This window comes from Diaphorina citri, unplaced genomic scaffold (assembly GCF_000475195.1).
Source record: "Diaphorina citri unplaced genomic scaffold, Diaci psyllid genome assembly version 1.1 scaffold2442, whole genome shotgun sequence".
Taxonomy (NCBI): Eukaryota; Metazoa; Arthropoda; class Insecta; order Hemiptera; family Psyllidae; genus Diaphorina; species Diaphorina citri.
The window spans coordinates 8,006-30,613 of NW_007379864.1; the positions used below are offsets into that span (position 1 = coordinate 8,006).

Genomic DNA, 22,608 nt, shown 5'->3' on the forward strand with positions numbered 1-22,608 from the left:
TGAAATTGGGAAAATGGCAAAGTGAAAGAAGAATCATAGGTCTAAATTGCAAGAAAATACTCCTACCTTTTGGTTGGAGGTCCTTTCTTCAGAAGAGGTTTGATAGAGGGAACTGTAAGTAACAAAGGAGGTCTTACTATCCCGAAAGCTAAGAGAGAAAAAAGCCTTCCTTGAACGAACCTTAATCTGTTTAAAACTTTAAACACCCCGGGCGGGAATCGAATCCGCCACCCAACTTTTAACTGAATTCCGTTTGAGGAGCATTTGCCGACTCCAAATGAAATTGGGAAAATGGCAAAGTGAAAGAAGAATCATAGGTCTAAATTGCAAGAAAATACTCCTACCTTTTGGAGTCATACAGAAGAAATCAAAAAAAGTCAGAAAGAAACTACCCAAAAAGTCATAAAGAAGCAACGCAAAAACTCCTAAAGAAGCAATCGTAAAAGCCATACAGAAGAAATCTGAAAAGTCATAAAGGAGAAATCCAAAATAAAGAAGCAATCTAAAGAGACATAGAAAAACAACTCGAAAAGTTACAGGGAAGCAACCCAAAATAAAGAAGCACTCTAAAGAGACATAGAGAAACAACCCAGAAAGTTATAGGGAAGCAACCCAAATAAAGCCACCATGGCGATGGAGGACCTTCCCCCGATAGCTCCAGGACACAAGGTACGAGTCATAGTGTTCAACACCGGTACAGAGTACATCACCACTGTCCAATATCCAGTCATTTGTAGGTAGTAGGTAGGGTATACTCATATGTACATCACAATTCATACATTAGGTACATTATTCTAAGATCATATAGGGGTTTTCTGGCCGTCTTGACAACCCTATAACGGTAAATTTACTACAACCCTAAAAAAATATTTGTTTTTTTTCCATCACACATGGGTAATTTGTTTTAATTAGACCAATGTTGCCACCTGGACATCCCTCCCCCCCTAGGCAGGGGTGAGGGGAGATGGGGTGACTACTAGGACTTGATGACAAGTTGCACGGGGGGGTCCAAGAATCGGAAACGATTTCGAAAAATCGTACCTATACATCCGGTTTTAATTGATTTTTGGAAGCTTTCCAACCCTTAAAGAGTGCACCTGCCTCTTTCAAATCTTCTTCATTGCTGCCATTCTAAGCGGCGTTTACTATGTGGTCCGATGGTTGAGCCGCCAAGATGCCTTGTGGGCGGCCTTGAAAGGTCAAAGAGATAAGGAAGGCGAAAACAGCGAAGAGGAAAACGAAGAAGGAGAAGAGGGAGAGGAAGAGGAAGATAGTGAAAAGAAGGTAAGCACTGAGCAGTAGTTGAGTTAACTCACGAAGAGGAAAACGAAGAAGGAGAAGAGGGAGAGGAAGAGGAAGATAGTGAAAAGAAGGTAAGCACTGAGCAGTAGTTGAGTTAACTCGCGAAGAGGAAAACGAAGAAGGAGAAGAGGGGGAGGAAGAGGAAGATGGTGAAAAGAAGGTAAGCACTAAGCACTGAGCAGTAGTTGAGTTAACTCATTTATGGCCGATCTTACCGCTGCGTGTTAACCAGTTAACACAGTGTCAAGGGTTTTCTTTCAACCATTTGATTTACACAGGCCACAGCCAGCCTAGTTAGCTTAGTTGGTAGTGCGTCTGCCTTGTAAGCGCTAGGCCGCGGGTTCGATTCCCGCCCGGGGCGGATTTACTGAGCATTAACATAGTGTCAAGGTCTTTCAAGTCAATCATTTTTCACAGGCCAGACAAGCCAGTATGAAAGCCCTCTGAAGAGTCTTTGATGGCCGAATAGGTCCTAGGGTCATTTTCTCTTGATCTCTTGATGGACCCGTGATTTCAGCGATTGTTGATGTCTCTCCAATGCTGCAGGTCGCAAAGCTTCCATCTATCTCTCAAAGTTTTATTTTAATAAAATCTGATTTTTGGCGCTCAAATACTTTTTCAACATACAAATTATTTGCTCATCGAGTTCCTGAAGCACGGTGGAAGGAGATAATGCTTTTGTTTGGTGGAGGTTTTCTATTTTATAAAATAATTTGGCTCGGATAATCAAAATCGGGGAAAGTTGAAAATTGATGAATGATTGAGAGGTAAAAGAGGACCGCAATGTCCGCAATTGGGACTGAGAACTAGAACTTGGTTCTGACATCTGATTCGCTAAACTTTGACCCAAAGTTTAAAATTAGCCAATCAGATTGACTTGATCCAACGAGTTTAACTTAACCCAAGTTTAAAATCAGATTGTGGTCCTGGCCATCCGTGGGGTCTTGGTTCGTGATTTTTGGCGCTCAAATACTTTTCCAACATCCAAATTATTTGCTCATCGAGTTCCTGAAGCACGGTGGAAGGAGAAAATGCTTTTATTTGGTGGAGGTTTTCTATTTTATAAAACAATTTGGCTCGGATAACCAAAATTGGGGAAAGGTTGAAAATTGATGAATGATTGAGAGGTAAAAGAGGACCGCAATGTCCGCAATTGGAACTGAGAACTAGAACTTGGTTCTGACATCTGATTCGCTAAACTTTGACCCAAAGTTTAAAATTAACCAATCAGATTGACTTGATCCAACGAGTTTAAGTTAACCCAAGTTTAAAATCAGATTGTGGTCCTGGCCATCCGTGGGGTCTTGGTTCACAGGATTCAATTAGATAATGAACAGCTGTTTTTTTCCGGATAGCCTAATTTCGGAGCTGCTGTTCAACCACACAGCTGGTAAGTTTTTAAGCCATAACTTAACCCAAGTTTAAAATCAGATTGTGGTCCTGGCCATCCGTGCGGTTCACATGATTCAATTAGATAATTAACAGCTGTTTTTTTCGGATAGGCTAATTTCGGATCTGCTGTTCAACCAACAGCTGGTAGGTACCTATACGTTTTAAACCTACCATAAATCAATTACCGTAACACTCTGATGGACGTTGTAGGCAGTAGGTAGGGTAAGTACGTATACAATGTGTGCACATACATTACATAATTCCAAGATCATCTAGGGATTCTAGAGAACCCAAAAAGTTATAGGGAAGCAACCCAAATAAAGCCACCATGGCGGTGGAGGACCTTCCCCCGATAGCTCCAGGAACCAAGGTACGAGTCATAGTGTTCAACACCGGTACAGAGTACATCACCACTGTCCAATATCCAGTCAGTGACTATAATTGGTGCACCTGCCTCTTTCAAATCTTCTTCATTGCTGCCATTCTAAGCGGCGTTTACTATGTGGTCCGATGGTTGAGCCGCCAAGATGCCTTGTGGGCGGCCTTGAAAGGTCAGAGAGATAAGGAAGGCGAAAACAGCGAAGAGGAAAACGAAGAAGGAGAAGAGGGAGAGGAAGAGGAAGATGGTGAAAAGAAGGTAAGCACTGAGCAGTAGTTGAGTTAACTCATTTATGGCCGATCTTACCGCTGAGTGTTAACCAGTTAACACAGTGTCAAGGGTTTTCTTTCAACCATTTGATTTACACAGGCCACAGCCAGCCTAGTTAGCTTAGTTGGTAGTGCGTCTGCCTTGTAAGCGCTAGGCCGCGGGTTCGATTCCCGCCCGGGGCGGATTTTATCCTGATCGTTCGTTCTCGGAACGGCTGGCTTTCTCCTATCCTGTCTTCCTTCTCTCTTCGATTTCGGGACGACAAGACCATAGCATGGTTAGTATAATGGAAGGGTGACCAACATATCAAATGCTCTGCCTATTAATTGGGAGTACCCATCATTTGTTTTTCATGCCTGGAGCTCTCATCATAAACACCAAAGTGCATTACTCACAGTACTTTCCAATACTTAGCACAGTAATTTCACACCACAGTCACAGCGGTGCATTGATAGGAAAGAAAAAGAGAAGAAAGGCCAAAACAACACGCATTACACGATATCAATAAAAGAAGGTATGCATTAAAAATTAGACCCACTTTTTCTCTAAATTCAACCCAAGTGAACGAAATGTGCAGACACCCAACGAAATTGGATTGTAACACTGTCAACTGAGGAAAAGTCACGTTAGATCCTCACCGTTCGCAAAAAAAGAGCAATCGAAAGAGTCAGAAATAAGCAACCCAAAAAAGTCACAGAGAAGCAGCCCAAAAAGCAACGCAAAAACTCCTGGCATATGAAAATGAAAACAATGAGAGTAGTGAGGATTTGGAGGAGAATGAAAAAGAGGATGAGAAGAAATAATTCAAGTTTGTAGGAGGGAATCAAAGTTGCCTCCTAGAACCCAAAATCATCCGATTTGGGTCCATATTCGTAGAAGCTTAACCAACCTTCAGGGCTGTTTGCCCCTACACCTAAGCATTAGATTGGGCTTTTTGTGTGTGAAATTTGGGTCCAAAATCAAAGTTGCCTCCAAGAACCCAAAATCATCCGATTTGGGTCCATATTCGTAGAAGCCTTCAGGGCTGTTTGCCCCTACACCTAAGCATTAGATTGGGCTTTTTGTGTGTGAAATTTGGGTCCAAATAAAAAGTCACATATACACTTTTAGGACGGTTCCATTGACTTCCTATTTGTTTTACATCATTAAAAAGACAGTTTGTCAATTGTAAGGGAATTAGTTCCCTAAGGGAACTAAGAAGAACCAAGAACACAATACCTTTACAAAACACAACACGAATTATTTACAGCTTTACATCTGTTTTCCTTAAAAAAAAAAAAGAAGAAATAGAATAGAACAGGAGGTAGATAGAGTTCGAGGTACAAAGTTTTGACTAATTATTCTGTAGTCAAGGATGCAGGGATGCAGTCTTTTGTTCTCTTACGCAGACATTTGTCAGACAACCTGAGACAAGAGCCAAAAGAAGAAGAAGAAGAAGAAGTAAAGCTTAGTCTGAATTCTATAAAAAAGTAAATCAAATCCTCTTTGTTTATTTATTCTCGAAACTAAGCCTGGATGTCTGCTCATTTCTTTAAGAAGGAGGAAGAGGAAAAGGAGGAGAAAGGGAAAGGTAAGAAATAGACAGACAGGAGGAAACATGAAGGAAATGGAGGAGGGAAAGAAAAGGGAAAAATACAGAAGAAGAAGGAGAAGGTAAGAAACAGAAGAGGGGAAAAAAGAAGGAAGAAAAGGAGAAGAAAAGAAAAAGGAATCTTGGAGGAGACGAAGTTGAGGAGAGGGAGAAGGAACACACAGAGGTTCAATAAGGGGGATGAAAAAGGGGAGAGGAGGAAGAGAGAGATAAGGAATAGAATAAAAATCCCTGTAAAAAAGAAGGGAGGCAAGGAGAAAAGGAGAAGAAAAAGGAATCTTGGAGGAGACGAAGTTGAGGAGAGGAGAAGGAACACACAGAGGTTCAATAAGGGGGATGAAAAAGGGGAGAGGAGGAAGAGAGAGATAAGGAATAGAATAAAAATCCCTGTACCATGTGTCAAATGTCAGAACAGAGTAAGTGTAAAGTCTTGAGTCCTGGGATTGAGACTATTGGGATTCGGGTTACGAGGTGAAAAAGAAAAGAAGAAGAAGGAGGAGGAGGAGAAGAAGAAGAAGGAGAAGAAGAAGAAAAAGGAGGAGGAGGAGCAGAATCAGAAAAGATGAGGATGCGGAAAAAAAATATCCTCCTTATATTTATTTATTTACCTACTGTGTACCTAAAGAAGAAGAAGAGGAAGGAGAAGAAGAAGAAAAAGGAGGAGGAGGATAAGAAGAGGAAGGAGAAAAAGAACAAGGAGGCGGAGGAGGAGGAGGAGGAGCAGAATCAGAAAAGATGAGGATGCGGAAAAAAAATATCCTCCTTATATTTATTTATTTACCTACTGTGTACCTAAAGAAGGAGGAGGAGAAGAAGAAGAGGAAGGAGAAGAAGAAGAAAAAGGAGGAGGAGGAGAAGAAGAGGAAGGAGAAAAAGAACAAGGAGGAGGAGGAGGAGCAGAATCAGAAAAGATGAGGATGCGGAAAAAAAATATCCTCCTTATATTTATTTAAAATATCCTCCTTTTATTTATTTACCTACTGTGTACCTAGGTAAGTATAGGTATTAGGAGTGTATAGGTACATCTACATATCTTAGATACATTCCGCTTCAATTTTATTTCTTTTCAATCTTGGAGGAAGGATTTTAGTGAACTCTGCCCATAAATGGGAAGTTTTCCATCTCTTCACTGTGTACCTATGTAAGTATAGGTATTAGGAGTGTATAGGTACATCTACATACCTTAGATATATTCCGCTTCAATTTTATTTCTTTTCAATCTTGGAGGAAGGATTTTAGTGAACTCTGCCCATAAATGGGAAGTTTTCCATCTCTTCACGACACGTTTTATTCATGGCCGAATGATCCTTGTTTTTCTTGGATCAAAAACATTGATAATAATCTCCATGGTCTTTGGAAACTTCGGATAAAACGGCCTCTGCAAATGCCTGGGCTGCCTTGTTATCTTTCCCAGGCAGTTTTCAGTCTTTCTCAAGTGGGGTTACCTATCCAGTTTACACATAATTTTAGTCATGGAAGAAAAGGTACCATGAAAGAAAACGAAGGTACACAAAAAGGACTAAGGACCATCTCAAGGAGAGAATAAAATTGAGTACCATTTTTTGGACTACCTGACATTGAGGAACATACGAGTATTATTACTTTACTAGTTCGTACAGTGAGTATGAATTGGTGGCTGTGTTCGTTTTTCCATGGATTGTGTCTCCCTTTATCCATTTTTCCATGGATTGTGTCTCCCTACTAATAATATCAAGGGCCCGAAAGTTAAAACTTCATTCTGGCAACCCTGTATAATAATTTACAAAGGTCAAAACGTTGAAAGGATTTACACATAATTTTAGTCATGGAAGAAAAGGTACCATGAAAGAAAACGAAGGTACATAAAAAGGACTAAGGACCATCTCAAGGAGAGAAACACGAGAGAAAAAAGAATAATAATTGAAATTTCCAATGATAAAATATGAATAAAAACCCCTACTAATAATATCAAGGGCCCGAAAGTTAAAACTTCATTCTGGCAACCCTGTATAATAATTTACAAAGGTCAAAACGTTGAAAGGGAGGAGAGAAACACGAGAGAAAAAAGAATAATAATTGAAATTTCCAGTGATATAATATGAATAAAAACCCAAAAGGGCGGAAAAAAAAGTCCAAGGCAGAGCAATCATTTTACTTTCTACTTTTTTTACACTTTTCCAGCTCCTTTTGGAATTGAAATTGGAATAATATAATTTATATAAGAACACCTTTGCGCCTTTGCCAGAGAACTAGAGCAATCATTTTACTTTCTACTTTTTTTTACACTTTTCCAGCTCCTTTTGGAATTGAAATTGGAATAATATAATTTATATAAGAACACCTTTGCGCCTTTGCCAGAGAACCTTTTTTTTCTGTTTCGGTGGAGATGTAAAACTCTCGGGTTTAAGTTTCCCTTTAATCTTGTGCAATGAGAAATAAAACCATCCTTTTTGAACACTTGGATGGAGGGAGGGAGGCCTTTTTCGTCTGCCATGTGCGAAAATGTTTCCCCGGGAAGTTTAGCGCTCCGAAAATTAGAGGAGGCAACCCAGGGTATAACGAGAAGTAGTAGAGGCGGCAAAGTCGTACATGGTAAGTAATGCAGGTACCTATAGTAATGAGAATTTCGAGTCCTTTTTTTTCGCGGCGGCTGTGTAGACTGATTATGAATGTATGAGCCTAACGACTACCGGCATAGATAAGTTTTTATTTAGGTATTTCTAATTTTTACTTATATGAGAGTGAAGATAACAGGCTCAGACGGTCACCCATCATACTACACATTACGTTCGACGTTGCTTAACATCAGAAGTCTGTCCGTAATTCAACTTTTCAGGCCGTGGCAGGCAATTGGAGTGCCGTTGTTGTCAATGTCCAATTCGTTTCAAGAGCCGTAAGCCATGCAGTTACAGCATTTAATACAATTTATCATTTCACCAACTTCAAAGGCCTCTCTTTTTTTTTTCGCTCCCCCTAAATTCCCCCCTATACGTCCCGCACCCCCTTGATTTTGTCGGAAATGCGTTTAGAGCTTCTCTTACCCACTATCTACCGAATATTTATTTTCTGCCATTTTTCAAGCGGGATTTTCACGAGTAAGTATAATATCCTATCCATTCGCATAACTATCGCCTCCACGAAATGAAAGCGAAAATACCGTCTGGAAATGAAACTATCGTCTCGATATGTTCTTCTTCTGCTGCTGCTGCTGCTGCTGCTTCTTCTTCTGTTTGTTTAAAAGAAGCTTCTGCTTGTTTAAAAGAAGGTTATAGTTATAAAATTGTATTTAGAATTTAGATCATAGAGAGAAAGCAATCTCCGCAGAAGTTAGGCTTAGCTTAGGAGATTTTATTTTTATTACATCTAACTATCAAATATAAATGAGAAAATTCAAATCAATCAATCAATCAAATCTTCTTCTTTTGGTACCTATGCGTTCTGGATGCTTCCAGTCATCATAGTGACAGGCCAGGGGGACCAAAAGACATTTTGGGTCCCAGCTGCCCCTCAGAGGAGCGGAATGAGGTCCGTCTTGTGGATTAGCAGAATGGATAGAAGAATTTCTTCCAGAGATAGATAGTTTATAAACAGATAAAAATCTGTTCTATCTATGAGAGCAAGGGATATTGTACGAGATTTTATTTTAATAAACTTTTCTGCTTCTCAAAATCCAAAACTTTTTTATATTCTCCGTGTTTTATTGGAGAAAAAAAAAAAGACGAAACGGTTACGTTTTAAGTCAACAATATTTCCGCCTGGATAATTATGTGGAAATCAAAATGAACTCCTGACCCTCTTCAGTGTAAGAGGTGCCAGCGGCGAAAGCACATTGAATGCACCACTTTCCAAGAAACAACTGAAGCATTGTGGCCCGTCATGGTTGGTATTCAAATGCATGACCATCTGGGCAACGCCAACAATCCGATCACGAGAAAAATCTTCCATGTATGTATAACTGTGTAAAATTTCTGTACTGTGAGGACCGGGGAAAACTGCGCATGATCTGCTGGCTTTTCCATTCCCTAGTACCTCCGTCGCGTCGTGAGAACACTTCAGTTGTTAAAAGCGACGAAAAACCCCTATTTTTTTATTTTAATAAACTTTTCTGCTTCTCAAAATCCAAAACTTTTTTATATTCTCCGTGTTTTATTGGAGAAAAAAAAAAAGACGAAACGGTTACGTTTTAAGTCAACAATATTTCCGCCTGGATAATTATGTGGAAATCAAAATGAACTCCTGACCCTCTTCAGTGTAAGAGGTGCCAGCGGCGATCGCACATTGAATGCACCACTTTCCAAGAGATAACTGAAGCATTGTGGCCCGTCATGGTTGGTATTCAAATGCATGACCATCTGGGCAACGCCAACAATCCGATCACAAGAAAAATCTTCCGTGTAAGTATAACTGTGTAAAATTTCTGTACAGTTAGGACCGGGGAAAACTGCGCATGATCTGCTGGCTTTTCCATTCCCTAGTACCTCCGTCGCGTCGTGAGGACACTTCAGTTGTTAAAAGCGACGAAAAACCCCTATAGCCTTGTCAAGTCTAAAATTCTATACTTCGGCCGAGATTGAACCCAAGACCTCCTGATTATTTATCAAAGCAAGCATCTTGATCAGTACACCACCCAAGTATCGCCCTATCCCCCATGTATGTATGTATGTTTAACTGTGTAAAATTTCTGTACAGTGAGGACCGGGGAAAACGGCGCATGATCTGCTGGCTTTTCCATTCCCTAGTACCTCCGTCGCGTCGTGAGAACACTTCAGTTGTTAAAAGCGACGAAAAACCCCTATAGCCTTGTCAAGTCTAAAATTCTATACCTCGGCCGAGATTGAACCCAAGACCTCCTGATTATTTATCAAAGCAAGCATCTTGATCAGTACACCACCCAAGTATCGCCCTATCCCCCTTAGGGGAGACTGACTACTTGGCCCGCCACTACTCGAACCAGCGAACCATCGTCTCTCATATTCGGTGACCTCTTCAGGCACTCTGGGACTGAACAGGCTAAGCCACAAAGGTAAATAAAATGTCTATCACATATCAGAGTCGGGAAAAATAAATAATTTCGGGCGGGGGCAAACAATACCTATATCTGTACTATTGTGTGTTTGGAAAGACTTTTATTGTTTTTGTTCCCGGAATTTTCAACGAGTCAGCACAATATCTCTGAATCAAAGGATAAAAAAATCCCTTTTTTTTTGCGAGGCAACTTTGACCCTGGGAAAATTTTTGGGGAATGGATGGACGCCGGAAGATTTAGCTCCAAATTTTCATAGTTTAGTCCACAGGTAGGGGGCCCGGGCCCCTCCGGCCCCCAACCTAAATAGGGCCCTAATGATAGTCAATATCCGAACCGGGTAGGCACCTCAAGAACAAATACCTGGCCAAGTAGGTAAAATAATAATTAATAGGAGAACCCATCTAGTATGTAGTATCTAGATTCTAGATATACCCTCTAGATTTGAATATGAGCGTAGGTAATTAAAAGGCTTCATTGGAAGCTGAAAATTCAAAGTTTTCAAGTGACTTCTTTGAGAAGTGAGAGGGATATGTGAAATTTCAGTCACTCTCTTGACAAGTTGACTTGGAAGCGAAATGAGGAACTCTTGAGTTTCCAATACTGAAAGTCAACCCGCCTACAGGATGTGAAACGGAAAGCGAACAAGAAAAGGAAAAAGAAAAAGAAGAAGAAGTCGGAGGAGGAAGAGAAGGAGAAGAAGAATTAGAAGGTCAAGGAGAAGGAGAATAAAAAGAAGGCAGAAGAAGAATTAAAAGAAAGGCAGAAGGAGAAGGAAGAAGAGTAGGAGGAGAAGAAGAAGGAAGAAGAAGAAAAAAGGAAAGAAGAAGACGAAGGAGGAGGAGGAGGAGAAAATATCCAAAGTACTTAATACAATATGCAAGTACATAGTACAGTGATTTTGTCATCCATAAAAAATTCAGAAGCTTGTATCATCCTTCATTAACCATCCCAACACCAGCCATCAATTCTCATCCATTACATTGAAATGGGGGTCTTTTCTGACGAAATTCCTGTGTGCGGAGTCCAGTATGTAGGACAATTGCACCCCTAATCATTATCATTTAAATTTTGGAATCTAATCTCCTTCAATCTTCAAATGTTAAAGGTGACATTCATTGAACCAGAAGATGACTATGATGAGGATGATGAGGATGATACCGATGAAGATGAAGATGAAGATTATAAAGCGTATTAAGAAGAGTATGAGAACTACCTGGCATCTATGAAAATGAAAACAATGAGAGTAGTGAGGATTTGGAGGAGAATGGAAAAGAGGATGAGAAGAAATAATTCAAGTTTGTAGGGGGAATCAAAGTTGCCTCCAAGAACCCAAAATCATCCGATTTGGGTCCATCTTCGTAGAAGCTTAACCAACCTTCAGGGCTGTTTGCCCCTACACCTAAGCATTAGATTGGGCTTTTTGTGTGTGAAATTTGGGTCCAAATAAGAAGTCACATATACACTTTTAGGACGGTTCCATTGACTTCCTATTTGTTTTACATCATTAAAAAGACAGTTTGTCAATTGTAAGGGAACGAATTAGAAGGTCAAGGAGAAGGCGAATAAAAAGAAGGCAGAAGAAGAAATAAAAGAGAGGTAGAAGGAGAAGGAAGAAGAGTAGGAGGAGAAGAAGAAAGAAGAAGAAGAAGAGGAAGAAGAAGAAAAAAGGAAAGAAGAAGACGAAGGAGGAGGAGGAGAAAATATCCAAAGTACTTAATACAATATGCAAGTACATAGTACAGTGATTTTGTCATCCATAAAAAATTCAGAATTGAATTTTTGACACTTACTTTAGGAACACCCTGTATATCAACCCGACCGTTTTCAAGTGGCTGTAAAGCGACAGCCAGGTCATTCGATTTCGAAGTCTGTGTGAGATTAGAAAAGACAAGGTAGATTAGAATAGAATAGATTATTGAATAGAATAGAATAGAACAGGAGGTAGATAGAGTTCGAGGTACAAAGTTCTGACTAATTATTCTGTAGTCAAGGATGCAGGGATGCAGTCTTTTGTTCTCTTACGCAGACATTTGTCAGACAACCTGAGACAAGAGCCGTCACCTAGTCACCAGATGGGACAGGAGAAGGAGAAGAGGGAAAAGGAGGAGAAGGAGGAAGAGAGAGATCAGGAGGATTAGAGGAGGGGTAGGAGAAGGAGGAGGGAAGAGGAGGAGGAGAGAGATTAGGAAGAGTAGAGGAGGAAGAGGAGGAGAGACATAGGAGAGGAAAAGGGAAAGGGGGAGAGAGAAAGAGGAGGGAAAGAAAGACCCCTTTCTTCTTCTTTATTCTCCCCCCACCTAGTAAAAACTCCTGACATGATAAACACAAGACAATTCCTCCCTTCAGGAGACAATTAGGTGTTATTCTTAGGGATAAGAGGTGGTATTCCAGGTTTCTCCACCATACGTCATAGCTGGAAGTATGTACGTATTGAACAAATCCGCTCTTTTAGGCATATCGATTAGGGATAAGACCGTTTCAGCTAAGATTGAATTCGTTGTTCTCAAATGAAGATTTGTCAGCAAAAATGTGACATGTAGGTAGGAATGGTACCTATGCAAATAGAATTGAAGATAAGAAACAAAGAGATTCTTTCAAAACATTCATCAAAATACTCTGAAAATAATAAGTTTACAGAATGCTATAATAATATCTATTGGCAAGACCTGATAAAAAAAGGAGACATTGTTTTTTTGTTGGGAAATTCAATAAAGGCTCACCCATTTATTTATTATTTTTTTTATTATATAATGCACTTTACAAACGCACCGAAAAAAAAATGAATTTTCGACCTTTTACAGTTATTTTTTTTCAGAGTTTTGACCTCAGATTTGGATTTTTCCCAACTTTTTACGTAGGAATCGACCATTTATTTATAATTTTTACCCATTTGCTTACAGAATGCTATTAATAATATCTATTGGCAAGACCTGATAAAAAAAAGGAGACATTGTTTTTTTGTTAGGAAATTCAATAAAGGCTCACCCATTTATTTATTATTTTTTTATTATATAATGCACTTTACAAACGCACCGCACACCACAAAGTGTTATACCGTGGCACTTATCACATCTCGGGTTCCATTGACTTCCTATTTGTTTTACATCATTAAAAAGACAGTTTGTCAATTGTAAGGGAACTAACAAGAACCAAGAACACAATACCTTTACAAAACACAACACGAATTATTTACAGCTTTACATCTGTTTTCCTTTAAAAAAAGAAGAAGAAAAAATAAAAAAAAAGTAAAGCTTAGTCTGAATTCTATAAAAAGTAAATCAAATCCTCTTTGTTTATTTATTCTCGAAACTAAGCCTGGATGTCTGCTCATTTCTTTAAGAAGGAGGAAGAGGAAAGTCCTTATCCTTTACGCCCTTACCCTATGCGGCGGCCTATCTTACCCTATTCTACTTTCCTAATCATACATATACCACTCTGAACTCTACCTATCAACATAATTATCTATCTACCTACTTCTCTGAACTCTGCCTATCCTAATATCTATCTACCTACCTGGCTTAACTTAACCTTTAATATCTTCACAATCTTAAGATACCTACCTCCCTTTCATGATACCGAATGACAAGTCAAGAGTTGTTGATTGGATTTCTAAGAAAATTGTAATCATTAAACCTAAGGCCAGTCACTCACTTACAGGTTGACCTGATAGTGAGTGGCTGGCCTAATGTACCGAATGTGAAAGGTAGGTAAAGTAGGTAGGTATATTTTACAGTCTACGATTTCTCCTATTTCCTTCGTCCTTCATTTCTTCCTTCCTCTTTACTCAAACTTCTCTTTTCCCTTTTTTGTTTACACATTTCTCCGTGTCTCACACATATTTTCTCCTTTTCTCACACCTTCTTCTTCTTTTTTCTTCTTTTTTTCTTCTTCTTCTTCCTCTCCTTCCTCTTCCTCCTCCTTTTCTTTCCATCGTCACTCCTCATTTTCTTTCGTTTACCTTCCCCTTCTTCTCTCCTCTCTCCATATTTCGAGGAAAGTTGAACGGGATTATAAATAGATGGAAAGATTTCCAGGAGAGGAGGTGAAGGTAGGAGAGAGGGGTGGGAGATTTCCAGGAAGAGGGATGAAGTTTAGGAGAGATGGGGAGAGGGTTGGAGGAATTTTTTTCCAAGATTTTTCTTCTTCTTCTTCTTCCTCTTCCTCCTCCTTTTCTTTCCATCGTCACTCCTCATTTTCTTTCGTTTACCTTCCCCTTCTTCTCTCCTCTCTCCATATTTCTGTTCTCTTCCATCTCCTCCTTAACTTCATCTCTTCACATTCCACTTCTTTCCTCTTTCATCTCCTCCTCCTCTCGAGTCTTCCCATTTTCTTCTTCTCCTCCTCCTCAGTCCATCGTTTATTTTCTAATCAGCCTTTTGCCTTTTCATTAGTTCTCATTACTCCTTGACTTTGCTATTTACCTTTACAGCCTATTCGCCCTCACCTCCTTTTATTCCGACTCACCTCCCTCCTTCTCCTCCTCCTTATTCTCCTCTTCCTCCTTCTCCTCCTCCTCAACTATTCCTTGAATTTCCTATTTACTTTTTACTGCCTTCACGCGTCCCTCGTTCCTCCGTTTTGTTCAAGCACTAATTTTCTTTTTTTCTCATTATTTCTATTAGGATTTATTTTTCCTCCCTTCCTGTCCATTTTCTTTCCTATTTCGCACCGGTTTTTTTTTTTTTTTTTTTTTTTTTTTTTTTGCGTGTGAGGAAAGCGAGTTGAAATTGTTCGTACAGGGTGGATGGAGCTGGATTTCGTTGATAACTTTTTGCGGGTGGTGACAAATGTTTAGAACTTTAGATTTAAAAGCGCTCAAATTATCTAAGAAATCAGCAAAAACATCAATTGGGTAATTTAAAATTGAGTACCATTTTTTGGACTACCTGACATTGAGGAACATACGAGTATTATTACTTTACTAGGTCGTACAGTGAGTATAAATTGGTGGCTGTGTCCGTTTTTCCATGGATTGTGTCTCCCTGCTAATAATATCAAGGGCCCGAAAGTTAAAACTTCATTCTGGCAACCCTGTATAATAATTTACAAAGGTCAAAACGTTGAAAGGCTACTAGTGGGGGTTACCTGTACCTGAAATGACTTTTATATTTATAAAATAGCTTTCCTCTTTTTCATCTTCGTACAAATTACTCCTTCTCTTCGTTCTCCTCCTTTTCCTGTCCTCATTTTCTTCCTTCTTATATGATTTAACGTCAGCTCCCATGGCGTAGTGGTCACTGCGCTCACCTTGCACGCGGGAGACCCGGGTTCGGGAGTGGTCAGCGCGTTGGAGTTTGGATCTAAAGGTGACCAGAGAAATCGATTCTCACCAGAAAATTCTAGTCTTGATTTTAAATCATTACATGTAAGTAAAATCAAATCAATAATAATAATAAAGTGAATATTAAACAAATTAGGTAGGCACATAGGTACTGATTTTCTTTAACTACGATCGAATAAACTACGGGCTAAAAAATTCCCGGAGGGACGGGCCCAGCTTGTTCCTCCCTCTCTTCATAAAGAAAATCCCACCACTCCTACCTAGGAACCCGGAGCATTGTCTTATCTGGAAAAAAGAAGAAGTGTAGAACAAATGTAATTTGACTTTTATTTTACTCTCATTACAACGCCGGGGATCTCTCGCTTCGGCGTTATTTGCCCTTAAATATTTCAGTCGAGTGGAAATGCAAGATAGGTAGATTTTCCTAGTGGAGGAGAGAATGGAGAGATAATAGTGGACATGGACCTGTGTTGGAAGAGCTTTAGAGACTTTAGACCATGTTAGATTGAAATGGAGGAGTTTTCTAACAACATTCCTGTGTGCGGAGTCCAGTATGTATGATTATTGCACCCTATACGTATAGAAGACCCTGTTAGCTGAAGGTAACAAAATAAATATGGGAAGAGAGAGATAAGGAATAGAATAAAAATCCCTGTACCATGTGTCAAATGTCAGAACAGAGTAAGTGTAAAGTCTTGAGTCGTAAGCAAGAGACCTCTGCATGGATTGAGACCTACAAACTTTTTAAAAAAATCGGGTAGCCATTTTATGATTATAAATCTAATTAAGTTGAAACTTGAAAGTCACTTACTATTTGTCTGGAACTCAAACCATTTCCTCCAGTAGTCCACATGGGGTTGAGTGCACCCAGAAATAGCCAGTAGCTCTTAATGTCCCAAACAGTCTTTTGTCACTCGACCAGTTGCACCATGTTGCTTCACTTCAATGATTCGTTGTATCCGGTTTTTCATTCAACATATTACTAGCCGCTAGCATGTCACTAAGCACTTCACTTTAAACAATAAAACAAATTTGAAAAAAAGCCCACTGAGTGGCCCACTCACTCCTACGTGCGACTTTTCATAATTTCGACCGTGTCACACTTCGACCTAACCACAGCGTTTAACTCACAAAGGCCCCCAATCATTTCCATCTATTCCTCTCTCTCCCTTTTTTCTCGCTCTCTCTTACTCTCCCCCAGTATATTCTCGGTGTTCTCTCTCTCTAATCTTCTTCGACTTATCTTTCCCACTTTTATTTTGTTTCTTCCTCTTTCTTTGCCAGGAGAGAGAAGTTTGTGTCTATTGCGGGAGTAGTGTGCAGTAGTTTTAGTCCCTACTCTATAGTAACTGTGTCTACATAAAATTTGCATTCCCCTGTTTAAACTTAACTTTTATGACTTGGGTTCGAAAGGCCAACCTCCAAATCCAAAATTCACCGTGCTAACCACCACACCATTTCGGTTGAACCAGCTACCCACCTCAGACTTACACATGAGTAGCTGCAGAACTACCGTTAGAGGCAACCAGCAACCAGGATTAATGTGGCATTTATACAATTCCTAATGTGTGTCCTGGGATTTACCAGCCAGGAGCCGTCAGCCCCTACCATTAAACCTCAAAGGTCGTAAAGTTTAAAGTCAAAAGCCTTGGAAATATCTATCTCCCCCTTTTACCTTCTTCCCCTTCCGGTGAAAGAAGGCACAAAAGCGTCTATTCTGCCCGGATCTATTCACAAGCAAAGTCTGACCACCCCGCCTCCTCGCCCTCTCTTTAGTGCTCTTTGGAAAGTTTCTTTTCTCCTTTTCGATTTGGGAAATCTAAAAACTTTCGACATTTTAAAAAGACAAGGGGGAGAATCGGAGGGGGAAAGTTGGAGCCCCATTCAGAAAACTACTTACACTCATGGCAAATGATGAGAAAATTACCGCAACGCTGGCCTGCCCTATTATTTAGACAGGCTTTGTAAATAACTTCGGGCATTCGGGGGATGGGGGGGAGGAGGGGGGAGGAAAGTTGAACGGGATTATAAATAGATGGAAAGATTTCCAGGAGAGGAGGTGAAGGTAGGAGAGAGGGGTGGGAGATTTCCAGGAAGAGGGATGAAGTTTAGGAGAGACGGGGAGAGGGTTGGAGGAATTTTTTCCAAGATTTCACTTTGAGGGATTAGAGAGTTCGGGAAAAAGTTGCGTAATCTGGTGGGATTTGGGAAGATTTGGCGAGGGATGATGGTTGCTGTCTGATGGTTTAACTCGTTTAATTCTGGTTTATGAGCCTTGGATGCAATAAATAGACCTTATTTTGGAAAATGGCAAAGTAAGCAAGAGACCTCTGCATGGATTGAGACCTACAAACTTTTTAAAAAAATCGGGTAGCCATTTTATGATTATAAATCTAATTAAGTTAAAACTTGAAAGTCACTTACTATATGTCCGGAAATCAAACCATTTCCTCCAATAGTCCACATGGGGTTGAGTGCACCCAGAAATAGCCAGTAGCTCTTAATGTCCCAAACAGTCTTTTGTCACTCGACCAGTTGCACCATGTTGCTTCACTTCAATGATTCGTTGTATCCGGTTTTTCATTCAACATATTACTAGCCGCTAGCATGTCACTAAGCACTTCACTTTAAACAATAAAACAAATTTGAAAAAAAGCCCACTGAGTGGCCCACTCACTCCTACGTGCGACTTTTCATAATTTCGACCGTGTCACACTTCGACCTAACCACAGCGTTTAACTCACACAAAATTGAGTATTTTCCTAGGTGCAAACCAAAAGTACCATTTTTTGGACTACCTGACATTGAGGAACATACGAGTATTATTACTTTACTAGGTCGTACAGTGAGTATAAATTGGTGGCTGTGTTCGTTTTTCCATGGATTGTGTCTCCCTTTATCCGTTTTTCCATGGATTGTGTCTCGTCGTACAGTGAGTATAAATTGGTGGCTGTGTTCGTTTTTCCATGGATTGTGTCTCCCTTTATCCGTTTTTCCATGGATTGTGTCTCCCTGCTAATAATATCAAGGGCCCGAAAGTTAAAACTTCATTCTGGCAACCCTGTATAATAATTTACAAAGGTCAAAACGTTGAAAGGCTACTAGTGGGGGTTACCTGTACCTGAAACGACTTTTATATTTATAAAATAGCTTTCCTCTTTTTCATCTTCGTACAAATTACTCCTTCTCTTCGTTCTCCTCCTTTTCCTGTCCTCATTTTCTTCCTTCTTATATGATTTAACGTCAGCTCCCATGGCGTAGTGGTCACTGCGCTCACCTTGCACGCGGGAGACCCGGGTTCGGGAGTGGTCAGCGCGTTGGAGTTTGGATCTAAAGGTGACCAGAGAAATCGATTCTCACCAGAAAATTCTAGTCTTGATTTTAAATCATTACATGTAAGTAAAATCAAATCAATAATAATAATAAAGTGAATATTAAACAAATTAGGTAGGCACATAGGTACTGATTTTCTTTAACTACGATCGAATAAACTACGGGCTAAAAAATTCCCGGAGGGACGGGCCCAGCTTGTTCCTCCCTCTCTTCATAAAGAAAATCCCACCACTCCTACCTAGGAACCCGGAGCATTGTCTTATCTGGAAAAAAGAAGAAGTGTAGAACAAATGTAATTTGACTTTTATTTTACTCTCATTACAACGCCGGGGATCTCTCGCTTCGGCGTTATTTGCCCTTAAATATTTCAGTCGAGTGGAAATGCAAGATAGGTAGATTTTCCTAGTGGAGGAGAGATATATAAAATATGGGAGGGAGAGAAAGAAAAGTGAATTGGGGAGAGGAAGGAGAGAGAAAAGAAAGAGGCAAAGGAGATAAAGCGAAGCGTGATGGGGAAATGTGTTGGAAGTATTTTATTGAGATCCAAAGTTAACTTGATGGATGCCGAGGACATAAATTTCTATCTGGAAATCTTGCTACTAAATAAAATCGGGCAGAAAAAAAGAATTCAATAAGAATATTTTTCTCCTTCAGAGCGACAATTTTTCGTCGACCTTTTTGGTGGCTGTGGTCGGAAAAGTTCCAGTAAAACGTTGGGAATAGGCAGTACATACGAGTATTTTCCTTTCCGAATTTCCCTTTTCTGAAGCTCGTTTCCCCTTTTTTTCTATGGTTTAGTACAGGCGTTGCGCTATCATGCCAACAGGATTTTCGCCTACGAATAAAAGATCATCCCGGAAAAAGTTCTTGAAGTGTTTGATCGGCGTGTAATGTACGCCAATCCCCAATACCCGAGCCACAACGAAGTCTATCTAATGCCCATATTATAGATGTTTTACGAGAATGTTCTCTCTAGCCTTTTCTTCTTCTCATCCTCCTCCCCCTCCTCCTTCTTCTTCATTCTCTCATCTTTCTTCTCGATTCTCGACAAAAAAGTCATTCGATTTCCGGCATTTTCGATGTCACGCATCACCTTCACTCCTTCAGTTTTACTTTTTTTTTTTTTTTAGTTTTAGTTTTTTCTACTTCTTCTTCTTTTTCTTTTTTTTTTTTTTTTTTTTTTTTTTTTAGTTTTTTCTACGTCTTCTTCTTCTTCTTCTTCTTCTTCTTCTTCTTCTTCTTCTCTTCTTCTCCTTCTTCTTCTTTCTAGTTCCAAATTCAGGGATGTTGTTTTCTTATAGCCAAGTTAACTGCCCTATAAGAAAATTCAAAATCAAAAAATCAAATTACCTACCCTATTAAGTATATTTATGACTGAAATGCTTTGTGTCTGAAAAATAGGCAAGAAAAATGGTAAAGAATTGATAAAAGAAAGAAAGAAAGAAAGAGAGAGAGAGAGACTGAGTGTGAAAGAGAGAGGAAGAGAAATCTACTCTCATTCATTTCCTACTATAGGATGACTTTGACTGTGTCTTTCATATTATTCTCTCTCTCTCTCCCTCCCTCTCTCTCTCTCTCTCTCTCAATTTTATTTACTTTCTCTCTTTAGTTTCTCATCGGTTTTCGTGTCTCACAGATTTTCTCAGGAAAAAAAGAAAGGAGGAAGAGAAAGAAAAAGGAGAAAGACCTGAAAGCAACTTTTCTTTTCCCCTCGGTGCTTCCTCAGAATGAACCTGTGTACGGGAAGCGTTGAAAAGGGATTTCCTTTCTTTTCGATGGGAATACATCGTAGATGGGTGAAATCTGAGATGGGGATCAAACCCACGACCTGAAATACTATAAAACGTTAAATTTGTATGCAACGTATCTTATTTTTGAAAAGGTTTGATAAACCTTTTCAAAAGGAATCGAAGGAAATCGAAATCGTAACAACAAAGGACCATTCAAAAATCGAAGAAAGAAGGATGACGGGATGGAAGAAGGATCTCGAAACGACTGGTTTCGTTTCGAGAAGAACTTTATCTGTTTGGAATAAAGTTCGGCCCGGACGGAAAGCAAATCCGCGTAGCTTTGAAGGCAGGCCCCAATACCCCAAAAATTAGGTTCGTAAAAAAAAAAAAAAAAAACTGGAGGAAGGTTTGAGCACCTGAATTTCATCCAGGACAGAAAACTATTTTGTGGACATTTGATTGAATTGCTCTTCCTTCTCCTTTTTTTTTTTTTTTTTTTTTTTTTTTCCGGGCTTGTTGTCTCGGCCTTTTAGATGGATTACATCATGATTAAATTTTTCCTTCTTTCTGTCGGGGGGATATTCTTCTCCATTCGTTAACGGAAAAATTAGAAGTTAACTTTCCTTGTAAATTGTGTCCCCCTCTGACAAAACAGAAAGGTATTGGGCCCCTCAGTCATTTACCTGTGAAACCATGGATACGAATACTTTAGTGGTTCAGTGAACTGTAGAAGTCACTAAGGAGGTCCTGGGTTCAAATCCCGGCTGCGAAATTTTTTTTTCTCAATTTTTCCGTTCTCCAATAGGCATGTATGGGAAAAAAAACCTTGAAATGAGGCAAAAGCGGATTCCGGGGTAGATTTTTTTTAAAAAAAAAAGTTTTTCAAAGAAATTAATTGATTAGCACGGACAAAAGATTAATACCTTAGTCATTAATAAACTCCAATTTGAAAGAGAGAGAGAGAGAGAGAGAGAGAGAGGGGGGGAGGTGTTAGACTGTTAAGAGTAAGGTTTTTTATTGCAGTAAAAAAGGTCAGAAAGCTTATAGGTATTAATGGATTTTTTAAATTTTATTTTCAAGAAGAAGAAGGAGGAGGAGTTTTCCAAATATGTAAGTATAGGCAGATACCAATTTTAGAACTTTTCTTTTCAAGAAAAGGTACCTATTATTTAAAAATAAATAGATACAAATCAGTAGGTGCATGAGTCAGGGAAAAAAATTGGCGAAAAAAATCTCCCCCAAAATGGCGAAGTGGCGCCAAATGATATCGTATCTCGAAATTATTATAAGAACACCATTAATCATCGGACGTTCCCCCTCTTCCCATTTAACCTTCCCTCTTATATCATGGCCTTCTCCTTCTCCTCCCCTTCCCATACCCCCTTCCTCTTTTCCCTACCCCACCCCATTCCTCTAAATTCTCCCGATTTTACATCATAATTTAAAGCCTGTGGAAAATCCTCGCCGAAAAACACACAAACTTCTTGGAAACAGAACTAAAACGGAAACCCAAAAATATCCTGGCATGAGGCATGAACGGGAAAATGATGAGCTTTTTTTTTTCTTTTTTTTTAGGCCAAAATTTAAAATTATTATTCATTCGAATTTCCTTTCATTTCCTGAATTCCTTTCCAAGACACTACCTTCATTTCCCTTGCCAGGAGGGAGTCTTGTCTAATGAAATTTAAAAGATTTTCCAGGCTTTTCTTTCTTTCAACTACATAGATCCTTGAAAGGCAAAAGATGCTCAGTGGGTTTGAGGTTGTTAGTATGCCTACCTTTTTAAAAATTAGTTGAAATTATCCACCAATCAAGACGAATTTCTTGCTTTTTAAAGTACTAAACTCAACCGGTTTAGACCTTAGAGAAATCCTCTCTTATTGCACATCTAGAAAATGTGTATTAGGAATGCCTATTGCTAATTTCAGCTTTCTAGTTTCTAGGTACCTATTGGGGTTCAATTGATAGAGCTATCAGTGTGTGAATAAGTGGAATGTATTTCGCTTTAAAAAATTAATAAATAATAATAATAATAATTCCACAACATATAGAGGATATGCACCCCAGACACATAGTGACTTCTGGGGACAAAATATATGACCATATTGCAAGATGGGATAAGGCAAAATACAAACAGTCTCCGAACTTCTAATGCCTACAGATGATGCGAACTAAGCTAAATAAAAAACATTCAACCCCCGAAGAAAGGAGGAACTGTCTGGTGTCAGCAGGTCCCGAAAACTATGATCTTCTTGATGAAAACAGGGCAAGGATAGTCCTGTAATACCTACTGGACTCCGCACCCAGGAATTTTGCAAGCAACTT

The 22,608-nt window shown here is 39.4% G+C and overlaps 1 protein-coding gene across 2 annotated transcripts; it reads left to right on the forward strand.

Annotated features, from left to right (window-relative positions):
- The first annotated feature begins 357 nt into the window (after positions 1–357).
- LOC113471446 (histone deacetylase HDT2-like) lies at positions 358–11,422 on the forward strand. Of its 2 annotated transcripts, XM_026830594.1 has the most exons (3): positions 358–589; positions 2,985–3,331; positions 11,045–11,422. In XM_026830594.1, the coding sequence occupies exons 2-3, from the start codon at positions 3,023–3,025 to the stop codon at positions 11,132–11,134; spliced, it is 399 nt and encodes a 132-aa protein (XP_026686395.1). In that variant the 5' UTR covers positions 358–589; positions 2,985–3,022; the 3' UTR covers positions 11,135–11,422. The 2 variants fall into 2 exon arrangements, 1 of the variants encoding a protein (XP_026686395.1); XR_003394141.1 differs by lacking the exons at positions 358–589; positions 2,985–3,331 and adding an exon at positions 1,103–1,284.
- Positions 11,423–22,608: the final 11,186 nt, after the last annotated feature.